The sequence below is a fragment of the Pleuronectes platessa genome, chromosome 1 (genome assembly GCF_947347685.1).
Source record: "Pleuronectes platessa chromosome 1, fPlePla1.1, whole genome shotgun sequence".
Taxonomy (NCBI): domain Eukaryota; kingdom Metazoa; phylum Chordata; class Actinopteri; order Pleuronectiformes; family Pleuronectidae; genus Pleuronectes; species Pleuronectes platessa.
In genome coordinates this window covers 15,241,708-15,255,006 of record NC_070626.1, presented here as the reverse complement: position 1 = coordinate 15,255,006, position 13,299 = coordinate 15,241,708, and the positions used below count along the sequence as shown (strand labels likewise).

Below are 13,299 nucleotides of genomic sequence, written 5' to 3'. Positions count from 1 at the left end.
ACACTCACATACACACCAAAACACACTCACACACACACACACACACACACACACACAAACACACAAACAGATAATTGGCTGAAGCATTTGACCTACAGTCATCCTGGAGAGGGAGATAATTGTAGTTTTACAACCTAAGGGATTTTGTGTTTGTGTGTATGTGTGTGTATGTGTGTGTGTGACTGAGTGTGTGAGAGAAGCATCTTTCAGATTGAGAGCCTGTTATATAGAGAATAGATAGATAATAGCCCTTATACGATACTTGATACTTTTACAGGAAGACTTTCTTTAAGACATTTTTTTGTGTTTCTTCAAAAGCATCACACTGTTGATATGATGACATTTTTGTAATCAATTAATCAGGGCTGATTTGGTTAATGTTTGATTAATTTGATGGTAGATGTTTGGTAGAGTCACTCACTGAAATAACATGAACAACTGACAATATAGTGATGTCCAAATCAACAACACAATTTACAGCTTCAAAAGTTCTACTCAACATTTCCTTGACTCAGTCTTAAACATATGCTTCCAAATCTATGGCATTTGCATGTGAAACCTAAAAAATACAGACTTTGCTTTTATTTTGTTTGCTCAATTTACATTCATATTCAAAGCCTTACGGGGAATGCATCATATCTGATTCAACATTCAGACCTATTACATCACATTTGTTCATCTCTTTTAAAAATAACAGAACAGCTGGAAACGGATCTGAGCCACTCATAAACACAGACACAAACACTGTTGTGTGTTTAAGTACAATATATGGAGACAATCTTAGTCAATCAAAGTTAAGCCAGTCAGGCGTCTCGTAGAACAAAGGTCACATATTTCTTATACAGCATATTTGGAAGCAATTAACTTAGAACTGATTGGTCCCTGATCAGACACCATGCAGGTAGTTGTTAGGCCCATCGATTGGTCTACCAAAGGGGTCTATGCGTGGTCACATGGTCAGTCACACACACATATACTTTCATCATATATTTGACACAGAGGTATTGGACAGGTTGGTACTGGAAGATTTCAACACCAGAGACAAGAGGTTATCTGTAGATCATTAAGAACCATGTGGTAAAAAGGAAAGAAAGAGAGCATAGAGTCATCAGGCTAAGGCTCAGTATGGTGAAAAAAACGTATAGTGTCTATAGGTGAATTCATATAAATCATTAGTATTTAATGTGAAACCAGCATGCTGTGTTTTCACTTGAGATGCTCTCTGTGTACCAGGACTGCCTGACAATGCAAATGAGTCTGTTCAGATCAGAGCCAAAGCATTAACATGATGCATGATGTCATTTTCACACATTAAAATCAAGTATAGGCTCAGTGGTATTTTACCGTGCAGCAGTGGCTGATGCAAACACACAGCGGGCTTCAACAACAACCTTCAGGAAGAAACTCGGCTGCAGCAATAACGTTCAGAAAGTGGCACATTTTTGCTTTAAGAAATGGGCCAAGCCATGAACAACTGTGCCTGTGTACCATGGCGTGATAAGTGACAACACTACACTGGCATGACAATAAGTTACAAAAGCCCAGAGGATTTAAATGAAATTGGAATGAGACCCAGAGTTGCCCGAGAAGCCCTGGACAGGGTAAGAAGTGCTGGAAATGAATGAGGGGAGAATTACAAGTTACTTGGCAGCCATCACAGTGCCTAACATGTTTGCCGTCAGAAACGTATCCGGACTATATGTATGCCTCGAGGCTCACTCCGTAATGCATACAGCCCATGGCTTGATCCCAGTGTATGCTGCAGACATCTTTCTTAAGACCGCTGGAGTCTCCTGAGGGCACACATGCCAGTCAACTCATAGTCAATGATTTCAAATATTTTCTGCCAGACTTTGTGTTCAATGATGGTGCAGTGCATTAAATGTTGTAATATATGAATAATGCTTTTGCTTACTCTTTGGTGTAGATATCCAGGTTCTTGATGAGAGCATAATTTAAAAACCAAATAAGAAGATTGTAATTTTTTTTAGAGAAAGTTCCTGTGTGAGAAATAAGACCATTATCTCTACTGCTTATCCTTGAGGGTGGTTAGGGTGGGAGGGCTGGAGCCCATTACATGCAGCTGACATTGGATGTGATGCGGGGTAAACCCTGGACAGGTCGCCTGTATATCACAAGGCCAACATACAGAGACAAACAACCATTCACACTCACACTACACCTATGGACATTTTTATTTGGAAATTATTAAGATTTTAATTTGTAATTTTAATATAATATGAATCCTGTACGGTTAGAAAAGTATCCATGTGCACATGTATAATCTAGATCTTCTTTAATATTTATGATCAAAAGGGGCTGGGTGATATGACCAAAATCATACCTAGACAAAAAGATTTGTATCAGTTAATATAAAAAGATCATCTTGATAAAAGTCACATTATTCTTTGTTTTAAGTTTAAAGACACATTTTTGCTCCTGAGTGAAGGTTGGTATTTTTAAACTCTTCCTTTTCAGCAGACAAACACTTTTATAAATATGAGGAACCTTTGTCTTCAGGATAACATGGATGTTTGAGTGTGATGAGGAAGGAATGGATGCAGCACATGACTGCTGCTCAGAGTGGGAGGAGGGACCAGTCTTTCCTCTGTGAGACAGCCTTTGATTCAGACTGCAGCAGCAAAGCAGCCAAGCAGTAAAAACTGATTTCCTAAAAAGACTGAAAACAATAACCTTTCTTCTGATTTAACCTGCCCTCACACTGTCTTCTTGGTTGAACCTTACTGTTTAATTTTCTTTACCTGTTTTCTTTATCACATGTTGTACTTACCCTCTTTCCTGACTCATTCTTGTCTTTCTGTTATTGTTGCTTTACAGAAAAGCAGTGGTCAGAGAAACTGAGTAACAGAGTGGAAAGAAGCAGAAAGTACTTGGACCTCTCAGGTCACTTCTGTAAATAAGCAGCAGTTTTACTGGATGTGCTACAGCTGTAGGCCACACTCACCACAGTAATTTACTCTATAAACACTGACATCTCAGTGTGTGGTTGGGTTTGTGTGGTTATGTTGTTGTGTTTATGTGTTGAAAATGAGTGCTGGCTGCTGTGTAACCTTTACTGCTCACTGTTCTGAGTATTTGTCAAAGTCTTCTACTGTTGGTTACTGGGCGGTTTACCTGAAGCAGTTCATGGTTGCTGAATGGTTCCTCATCATTTCTCATTATGAAGCAGAGAACTCTGTTTGTCCATTTCATGCACTTAAGTTACATATTCTTTTTAATTATTTGCATTTTTTCATGAACACTGATTAAAAAATGAAGAACAAGACTCATGTGGAACGTTAATGATGCCTTGGCATCTGTCGAATGCTGATGACTTTGTCCAAACATGGCTGGTAAAATCAATGATATTCAAAATTCAACCTTTATTGAACGAGACCTCCTACTTAGGACTGTCTTAACAAAATTCCTTTTAATTGGCAGCAGGAGAAAGGGAAGAACAAAAGAATTACAGTGCATTCATCAGGTCACAGAAATTATTTTTCCCAACTTTGAAAATGCACGTGAACGCCTCTGAGTTAGCAACTTGTTGTGTTGGCAAAAAGATCGTATAGGTTGTAACTGTTGTTCCTGTTCATTTCGAGTGACATAGACCAGTTAGAAAATATATTTTTTAGCAGTAACCCTGAAAGCAAGTCAGACAAAATTGGGAACAACTATCAATGTCTTGTTCTAATGCTCTGAACGATAAAATTCATATTCAACGGTCCTTGTAAGCTCCATGTTGCTTCCATATTCTGAGTTAAACAAAGTGAACTTCCCAACCTGAGAATTGTATTTGCTGTCTTTCTGCCTATCGTACTGTTTTGCAGTAATATACAATGTACTACAGCCAGAAACATACATCCTAATATGAGTGTGTGTATGTGTGTGAGTGATTTACAGTATGAGCCATAAATCTGCCTCTACTTAATGTGTAGTTGAGATCTGTACTGTGCGTGTGTGTGTGTGTGTACACATGGGTGCAGCAGCTTAAGAGCTCATCAGCTGAAAATGTGCCGACTTGACAAAAACACATGTCGACTATATTTTCTCATTTCATTGGAGATGATTGGATATCAGCATGGAGATGAGTAATTAGAGAGCAGAGTGCAATCTCGTTTTGGATTCCATGTAGTCTGGAGCTGATGTTGTTTGCTTGTGTGTGTGTTTGTGGGTGCAATGTGGGTGTAAGCAATTTAAACACACACAAGAAATTTAAATTCTTGTTTACAGCTCAATTTACTTATATAGTTGTGTCCTCTCCACATTCTACAACTGTGACTGTGTGCAAATTGTGCATGGATAGAAATTAGTGGTTGATTTGAACTCTATCACCAGAATAATGTATGTTTAATAATGTGTGTAATGTGTAAAAGTGTATGTTTATGTCTTAAGGTGTAATCAGTATAGCAATTGGACCAAAAGATGGAATGAATCCATTTGAAACACTAATCAGGGGGAAAATACACTATACAGCCACATAGTAAATAGCTCTAAAAGCAAATAAGGACATTTAAGTAGAGTAGACGATGGTGCAGTGGTACGCCTCAGAAGGTTACCCGTTTGAATCCCACTCTGGTCAGGGTCTTTCTGTGTGGAGTTTGCATCACCTACCCGTCATTGTGTGGATGTTTGTGATGGAGTTTGTGAATTCTGCTCACATTACAAAGACATAAATTGGAGTATGGTTATTCATCTTAATTGTTAAACAGAGAGACAAACTCCTTTACTGGGAACGAGAAATGAGTCAATCCCCCCCTTTTTCCAGTGTGACTACCCACATATAAAAACCTGTGTATACCAGTTAATTATGATGAAAAGAGGTGATATTGTAGCAGCTTTCTACAAAAAAAAGTTTAAACAAATATAGTCAGATTGAGCACTGAGCAGTTTTTACTGTTGCCTTCAAGCTGCTGCTGTTTCCCTCCTGAAAGAAAGTGCCACTCATTTAATATGACTCTGCTAATTTAATATTAACGTGTATGTTAACTTTTCACAGTATCACAGAGTAACCGTCCTAAAAGCTTGTTGCAGTCCTTGAAAGATCCAGGGTCTGAAACCTCTTGACTCCTGAGCCCCACGTTGCAAAGCTGATGCTTCCAGTTCTTTTTCCTTCTGTGGATTTCCATCAACACTCTGCCCCATGTTTTCCCAGGGTGCACCTCTCTCCACTAACAAGTTCACTAACGAGTTTTTAACACGTTTTTCTGCTCCACTTTCCTCCTCCCTCGTTCCCTTGCTTTTCTGTATCAGACCTTGTCAGTCTCATGTCCCACCTCCCTCTACAGCCCTCTTACCTTCCTGCTGCTTGTTCACTCTGTGCTTCCACTCGTCTTATCTCTTCCTCTCCTCATTTCTCATTCCCATGGACCTCAGCTGTCCCCCTCTCTCTCCCCCACATCCATTCCTGTGGTGGTTTGGCTGTTTTATACTAATTTAAATGGAGACAGACTATTGATGTGCGTTCGTAAACGTGAATGTGTGGTCCAGGTTTTGCTCATGTTGTGGGGACCTAAATCTGTTTACAAACCTACATTATGGGGACGTGTCCTACTAATGGAGACATAAACCATGTCCCCACAATGTACATAATTAGAATTAGGTTAGGATACATTTAATAAGTCTGTTGTGTGTGTGTTTTTCTCATATAATAAAACAAAAGAATGGGGAAGTGCCTTAGTCAAACCAGGGCTGTTGGTGTTCATTGTTAAGCCTGTAACCACCAGGGAAATTAAATAAATCTTGTTTCATAAGTATAAGGAATCACGTTTAATGACAAAATTCAGGGACAAACAAAGATTACCATTTCTGTGGCACCAGAAGTAAATAAATATATTGCCTTAATCTGAAAATAGGAGGGATAGTAATAAAGTTAACTGCAGTGTCAGTGATCCAGTCAACACCCACATGTCCTTCAGATAGTGCTGTAACTACAGTTCACACCTCAGGCTATAAAATAATGCTGTGGATTTATACGGCAGCTCTTGACAGCCACTTTCTGGCCACAGTGTCCAATCACATTGAAAAGCATTACATCTATAATCATTCCTTTATAGAGCAGATCTCAAAAAAATTTTGAATTTCTTCATGATACTTCACAGATATGATTATCTTGTGAACTGGTGCCTTTTATATGTCGGGTTTTGTGACTTGGCAACAATTTCACAAAGCCAAAGTCAGAGTAGGTGTTGTTTTTAGAATAAAACTCAAAAACCATATGGTATTTTTTCAAGAATCTGTATTGTAGTGTCGCTCAGAAAGTGCATGGTGCCTTTTGATATTTGGGGTTTCTTGTAAAAAAATACTTATTTTCTGTAGTTAAATAAAGACAGAAATAAACGCTGACCTACTTCATTAGTTACGTGCCAGTAACCACACATGTGCACACACTCACGCACGTGGAAGTTTGTCAAACTATATGATGAATTAGCAGCCGACATAATGCTCACATTTAAAATTAATAAAGTGAACTTGTTAGCTCATAACGGAAAGATGGCAAAAATTGCTTTGTAGACATTACAATGGAGCAACTCCTCTCACATACAAGTAACAATGAGATCCCTTGTTCATATAAGCAAATATTGTATTGCCAGAGTAAGAAAAAATGTGCTCATTTTGGAAATTTGCCCATTTATAGTGCCAATATGGTGGTTGAGACAAAGATACATATTAATAATTGAATATAATAATAATAAAAGCAGGGTGCATCTAACAGTGTACATGAACAGAAGAGATGATGTTTAGCCTCGTTTATTTCTCTCCATAATTCCTCAGTAGTTCTGTCTATGTTTATCTGCCTGTCTATTGAGAGATGAAAGAAGCATGATGCAGTCATAAATACTTTATCAAAGCATTAACAGTGCACATAGGCCACATACACACACACACACAGCCTTGCACACGCACTCACAATACACAGATGCTGCCTTTGATTGTATCTGATGGCCTTTGTAGTTTCTCCCAGATTGACAGTAATTGAACCGATTCCAGCAACATTAAAGACATAAACCATCCAGTCACAAGTTTTTTGAACCGACATGACAGGACAAAGCAAACCAATCCAATGCCTCCGATACGAGATGACAGGACCTCCCGCTCCCTCGCCGTCCCAAACCCCCACCCAGCCTCTTAGAAATATGCCACCCGTGTATGTTTCCAAAATGTCACTGAAATCATTTTGATCTGCCCCTCCCTCCATGAATACTTAATGCCAGCACAGACGTTCACAGTGCAGTCCTGCAGCTAATGGTTTACTCCGAGCTAACAGGTTAATATTCACCATCTCAGTGTTTTCCTGCTTTTGTCACAAGGCATGTGAACCAAGTTTTGGTTTTGATGTAATCCCATCCAACACATCCAAAACTAGCTCAGTTTGCATTTCTGAGATTATTCCCTTATTTATATTTTCATCGTGACGGACAGAGATGAAACAATTAGCTCATAGCTGAGTTACCAATTGATTAAAAAAAGACTTTGAGATGCTAAAGACGAGTCGTGGAGACATTCGCTGTGAACATTTTGAGTTGGATTCATTTCTTGGAGTTTGATGTTGATTTTACCAGATTGATTAGTTTATTGTTTTATCAATTTAATGAACTCAGATGGCAAATTATCCATAATATATCTGAACCTGTAGTAATAGATTAGTTGGCCCTTTTTACCGATTGTTTAGTGTGCAGTACACGTGTGAATGTGTAATATGTGTAATAAAAAGCAGACTGCGAGGTAAATACACGTTGCACTCAGATGTTTGCCATCTTTGACGATTTACATGACGTCACGGAAAACATGTGCTTGTGTCTGACTGCCGGGGATAAAATGTAACCAACAGTGGCATCCAAACCGGTGTTTATTTAGCCCAAAAACATTTCCTCTGTTTTAGGAATCCACCGTATGACACCAACATCATCATTCCTTTTTTCGCTTCGGCATGTGTGGGCAGCTGTGCTCCTATTGGTCAATGTCACAGCGATGATGAATACATCGATCATGCTAGTCTCTCTGTTAGGACATTGTGAGGTGTCCCTGGCATCAGTTGTTGTCCACTATCACACACTACACAAGTTGAACCACAACCTACTCTGACCCCAGCATAAATTTTCAAACTAGCAAACTGTCATTGACGGTTTAATTCTTTATTGAAAAAATGTGGGTCACTGTACTGTGTATATATATCTATATGATAAGTGTGTCTTTTTAGTAACTTGTTACAGTTTTGACAGAAGCTACAATATAAAATTCTAACTCTACCATTTTCTTGAAAAAGTACAATTATTAGTTTTTTTAAACCCTCCTCACATGATGTTATTTTGGACATGGGGTGGTTCTGATCTTATTTTCTATTTTCCACTTCGAAGGCTGCTCACTTCACCCTTCACTATTTCTGTCTCATATTCAGAAGAAAAATAAAGCAAATGGGAAAAAAATTAAATAAATGAGCTAACAAATAAATGAAAGGAGGGGCTGATGTTTTCTGCACCATTGGAACAATTGTACAGATGCAATAATAGTGAGATTCTCCACAGAGGCTGTAACATTGACTGGATCATATCAATTATGTAATCCACATCAACTGCCTTCATTTAAAAAAAAATGTACATTTACCTGCAGGATCATTTCAGTCTATTTTATGGAATTCAGTTAATTCAATCAAGATCAATAGATAGTGACAGAATAGATGGATAGTGTATGTGTCCAAACACTCTATCATCTCTCCTCCACCTTCACTCAGACTGGTCCCTAACACTTCACACCTAAAGCTTACAGCTTTGGAGAGCTCCCTTTTTTAATTTACAGGTTATATTTAAACAGGTTAACTGATGGAGGTGCTTACCACCTCTCATCATGAGAAGGAAACTCGTCACTCTGGTTTCTGATGAATTATATGTTTGCCCAGCTGTGCTGTTACATTACGTGATTTTTCTCTTCAAATGATTAACATCTGCAAAGCAGAGATTATTTCCTGATCTCATGTCTAAGAGTATACACTTGATGAAAAGAAGAGATGAATGGATTAAATGTAGTTTAGAGAATAGGTGAAATTCTCCTCTGAAAAAGTTTATATTCATGATTATTTTCATCTTTGATAAGCCGATTGATTTCTGGAAAATAATAATGGAAAATGCACCAGATGATGTAACAGAAAACATGAATGCAAAAGTGACGACATGTTTTATTTAATCCTTTTTGTCTCCTCCAAGCACCTGTACCCTAACACCTCAAACAGACAAGCATCACATTTTAAGACTGGTTTTCCTGGGTTTTCACAAAAGATGTCTCACTTGACCCCAAGAAACCACTCTCATTTCCGATGTGGTTGTCTTTCCATTGTTTGGCTTTTGCAGTTTTGTTGTGGCTTCTATCTATCACAAAAAAACTGTAAGTGTTCATATTTAGGAAGTTTGAACCAAATAGGTTTTGGCATTTTTGTTAAATGTCTAAAAGCACACCAAAGAGCAGTGAAAGGAAAAAATGCTTAAGAGAAAGAGAAGAGGAAGCCATGGGAGTCTGACAGAAACATACAGGAATTGATTCATAAAAGCAGTTTTTAGTACTGCTCTATAAAACAGGGAAGCCCACTTACGTGTATGTGTGCGTGCGTTCGTGCGTACGTGCATGTGCAAGTGCGCAGTATTTGGAATGCAAAAGGCATCCACCAGCCGGCTCTGCAGATGTGGATGTTCTGCTAGATTGATTCTCATCCCAAGAGAGAGTTGGTGTTTGTGTGTGTGTGTGTGTGTATGTTTGAGTGTGTGATGGAGACAGATCTATACCCAGCTGAGTGTCCTACCACTGTTTGTTTAAATTCTCTCTTCACTTCATTGCCCTCCTCCCTCTTCTTAAAACCATCCTTTCTGTTCTCTCTGCACGGTCGTCCCTGTGTCCCTGCTGTTACTAATCAATGCTGCTTTTTCCTAATACTGCGAAAACTGTGGGGAACTCAAATACTACTTCTTATAAAGGCCACAGTTGTAAGACATAGGAAAAGATGTTCTAAACATAGCTTAACTCACGGCTTTGCTCTCTCTGGTCTTTCAAATCCAACTGTGTGATTCATCAGGATACAAATTATCTAAAGGGGTTAATGCATGCCACCCACCCTACTGTAATTGGCACTTGGGTTTGTTTATTCTTTTGATGATTAGAAGGAGAAATGTAATGGTCGTGTTCAGGTTCATCTATTTAATTCGGGTTCTTACTTTAAAAAGATTGAAATGCGCTGAGGTTCAGGGAACGCATCACTCTCCTTAAACTGTTCATTGCTGCAGCTCCTCTTTTCAGCCTCTGTCGGAAACAATTGGTTTTAGCACCTGTCTGTTTAACACCCTTTCCTGATTCTGCTCTGATTGGCCAGCTATCCTACTCTGTTGTGATTGGTCAGCCGCTTCCAGTAGTAAATTTCTAACCAAAACTGAAGAAAGTGTTTGAGCCTGGACTCGTAACCCTCGATGTGTTTCTGCTGTGGGTGACAACTACTCCATAAAAATCTCATGAAAGCACTTAACTGTTGTCCTGTCTTGACATAGTGTTATTGATATACAACATATTGCTGTGTTGTATGATGTATATGTCTCCTGCACTTTAATGCATGTTTTATGGCACATGTGATAGATGTGTCTGAGAACAACTGCATAACAATGAAGTGTGTGAAAATGTCCGGGAGACGAAGAGAGAATGATTCATGTCAGTTAGTTTTTCATGTAATTACATTCCCTCCTCGGCTTCTTGGTATATGCGTTGAGTTAAACCCCTCATTTTCCAAGAGGACTGACTTTAATATGAGTTCAGATTCCAGTCAAATCATTTTGATGACTTCTGGTTCTGGTGTGAACATCCACAGCTGTTTGTGGCTCACAGTAAATCTCCCCATCTTCTAAGCATCTCTGAAATTGAATGTTGATAAGTTACAATTATTTAAATTTTTTCTCAAGTAACAGCACCAACTGTTGCATAATCACTAGTTTACCTGTATTAACTCGGTGACTGACACACCCAAGTGTTTTTTCTATAATTTCTTTTTTTAGCCTTCACTTATTTTCTGTTTAAATGTTTTCATTGCTTTTTTCACTTTTCTCATCACTCCGTTTCCCCTTTTAAACAACTTCTATAGATATGTCAATCAAACATTTTCTAACCCTCTTAAATTTGTCAGATCTCATGTGAAATCTTTGAAATCTTTGGTTCTTTTTGGCACTTAAGCCAGTGCTACATACAATGCAATTTTCAATGTTTCCATTTTTGTTAGAAAAGTTTCGTTATAGTTCTTGCTGTGACTTGTTGATTTTTATGTACATTTTCGATGAAATATACACTCAGGTTAATTTTGTATTTGTATAATTGTTTAACAATAATAATTTGATAAAATAGTGTAATTTTATTTGTATTGTATTTTATACATTTTATGCCATCCACCAAAGAACTTGTTGATATATTTCTTTGGAACAAAGGGATGGACCACCTTTCCAGCATTGCCTTTCCGAGAATCATGAGACAAGTTCGATTAACTGTCTGTTATTTAGTCAAATTATTGAATAAATAATCATTAATTTATAATGCATGTCAATTCATATAATAACATATCGATGATCTGCCCACAGTCACAAACACCATCCATTTCTCCACTGAAAAGATAATTGAAATCACCTTCAATAAGCCATTAGCTTTACATAAATGAAATGACCTCCTTTGTCCTTAATCATCTCCTGACCCATCTTGTCTTAATTTTTTTTTCTTCTGTCATCCCTGTTTTATTCGTGTATAAGGTGATAAATTGGTTTCACACCAGCTCTGTACCTAATGAATTCTTGAGTATATTTTATGTTTTCCTCTCTCGTCTGTCTCCTCTGCGTAGTTTTGAAGGAATAATATCCACCCGTTCATTAGATATACTACTTGTTGTTTTGAATGTGGGAGAGGGGTGAGGGGTGGGAGAGGGTAGAGGGATGGGGAAACAAGCCTCGGGGAAACAAAAAAGCATTTTACATTAAAACTCAGTGTATATTATCCCTGAAAGATTTTGTGAACTTTGTTGATGAATAGCATTACAGACCTGTCTTCTACTTCAAAAAGCTTTTTTTTTAAAACAGAGACATCCCCCTTCAAAAATAAGCAGATGGTAATTTCACAAAGCTTAATATTCTGCATCTCAAAGCACGTCGTGTTTCAATCAAAGTGCTGCTGGGACTTTATTTTTTGGTGGCAGTTGCCAGAGATGTGTGAAAATGTTCAAAAGGTATGATGAAAGATATTGTTTTTGTTTCTCAAGCAATTTAACAAATGATCGCTCTCTCGTCTTTTTTTTTTTACCCTCTTCCTCTGCTTCAGGTGACATGTAATTGTTTCGCCCTCAGTGACGGAGAGCTGCAAGAGATTGGAGTTGGGCTGTATCCGAGGTAACACACACGCACACACACGCAGCATCATTAATTTCAATCTAGCTCACAATCTTTGTTATTATCTGCCATTGTCTGTCACTTACACAATATGACTGCCACACAATGTAAATGCTGCTCTAGAGCTACCTGCCGGATCACCACGTCCCAACCAGCCCCACCCATCCTTCACCCACTCACTCTCAAAGCTGACCCCCCCCCCCCCCCCCCCCTGCTCACTATTTCCCTGGCAGTTTCTTTGAAGTACGACTAAGAAAGGTAGAAGCACATTTTTGTTTGGAGGCGAAACTTGAAAATGAATGTCGACTGAATATTCTAATTCTGAGTTATGGAAGGGTGATGGAGATAGGGGTGGGGATGGTGGCGTTGAAGGTGGGATGGGGGGGATACAGAATACATAGAGAAGTAAGAGACTTTACTCCAACTGCGATGTTATTCTTGTCTGGCATGTAGGAGTGAAACGCACACACCGAGCAAGGTGTGTACTTTAATCCTGCCACCAAGTCCTGGGTGAGTGGGGTAGGATTTGTTGCACATGTTGGTGTTTCTACACACTCTCTCTCACACACACTTACACACACACATACACACAGTGCAGGTATCTCCGCCAGTTTATCTGGCTGTCGCTGAGATGTCAGATGGTCACAGTGGCTTTACCAAAGCCCAGCAAAGCCGTTTGTGTGTGTCTGTGTCAGTGTGTGGGTGCGATTTGTGCCGTAACTCATCCATAAATGATGGGGCCTGTTCACAGGATGGTCCCCTGCCTATTCATATTTTGGGTTGCCTAGCAACCGTAGGTTTGCTGAAAAGGTGGGGGGATTTCAGTGGACAGGCCACACCTCTATCTCACCCTATTCTGTTAATTTTTCTCTATCTCCACTGTATGTCCAAACCTTTCCTAATTTGA

At 38.8% G+C, this 13,299-nt stretch overlaps 1 protein-coding gene across 1 annotated transcript in view; it reads left to right on the top strand.

The window, feature by feature from the left end:
* The window catches only part of smyd3 (SET and MYND domain containing 3), a 74,174-nt gene that overhangs the window by 42,702 nt on the left and 18,173 nt on the right, over positions 1-13,299 (top strand). The window contains exon 6 of the mRNA XM_053426480.1: positions 12,325-12,392. Within this exon, the coding sequence (XP_053282455.1) occupies positions 12,325-12,392 (68 nt within the window). The remainder of the gene's footprint in view (positions 1-12,324; positions 12,393-13,299) is intronic.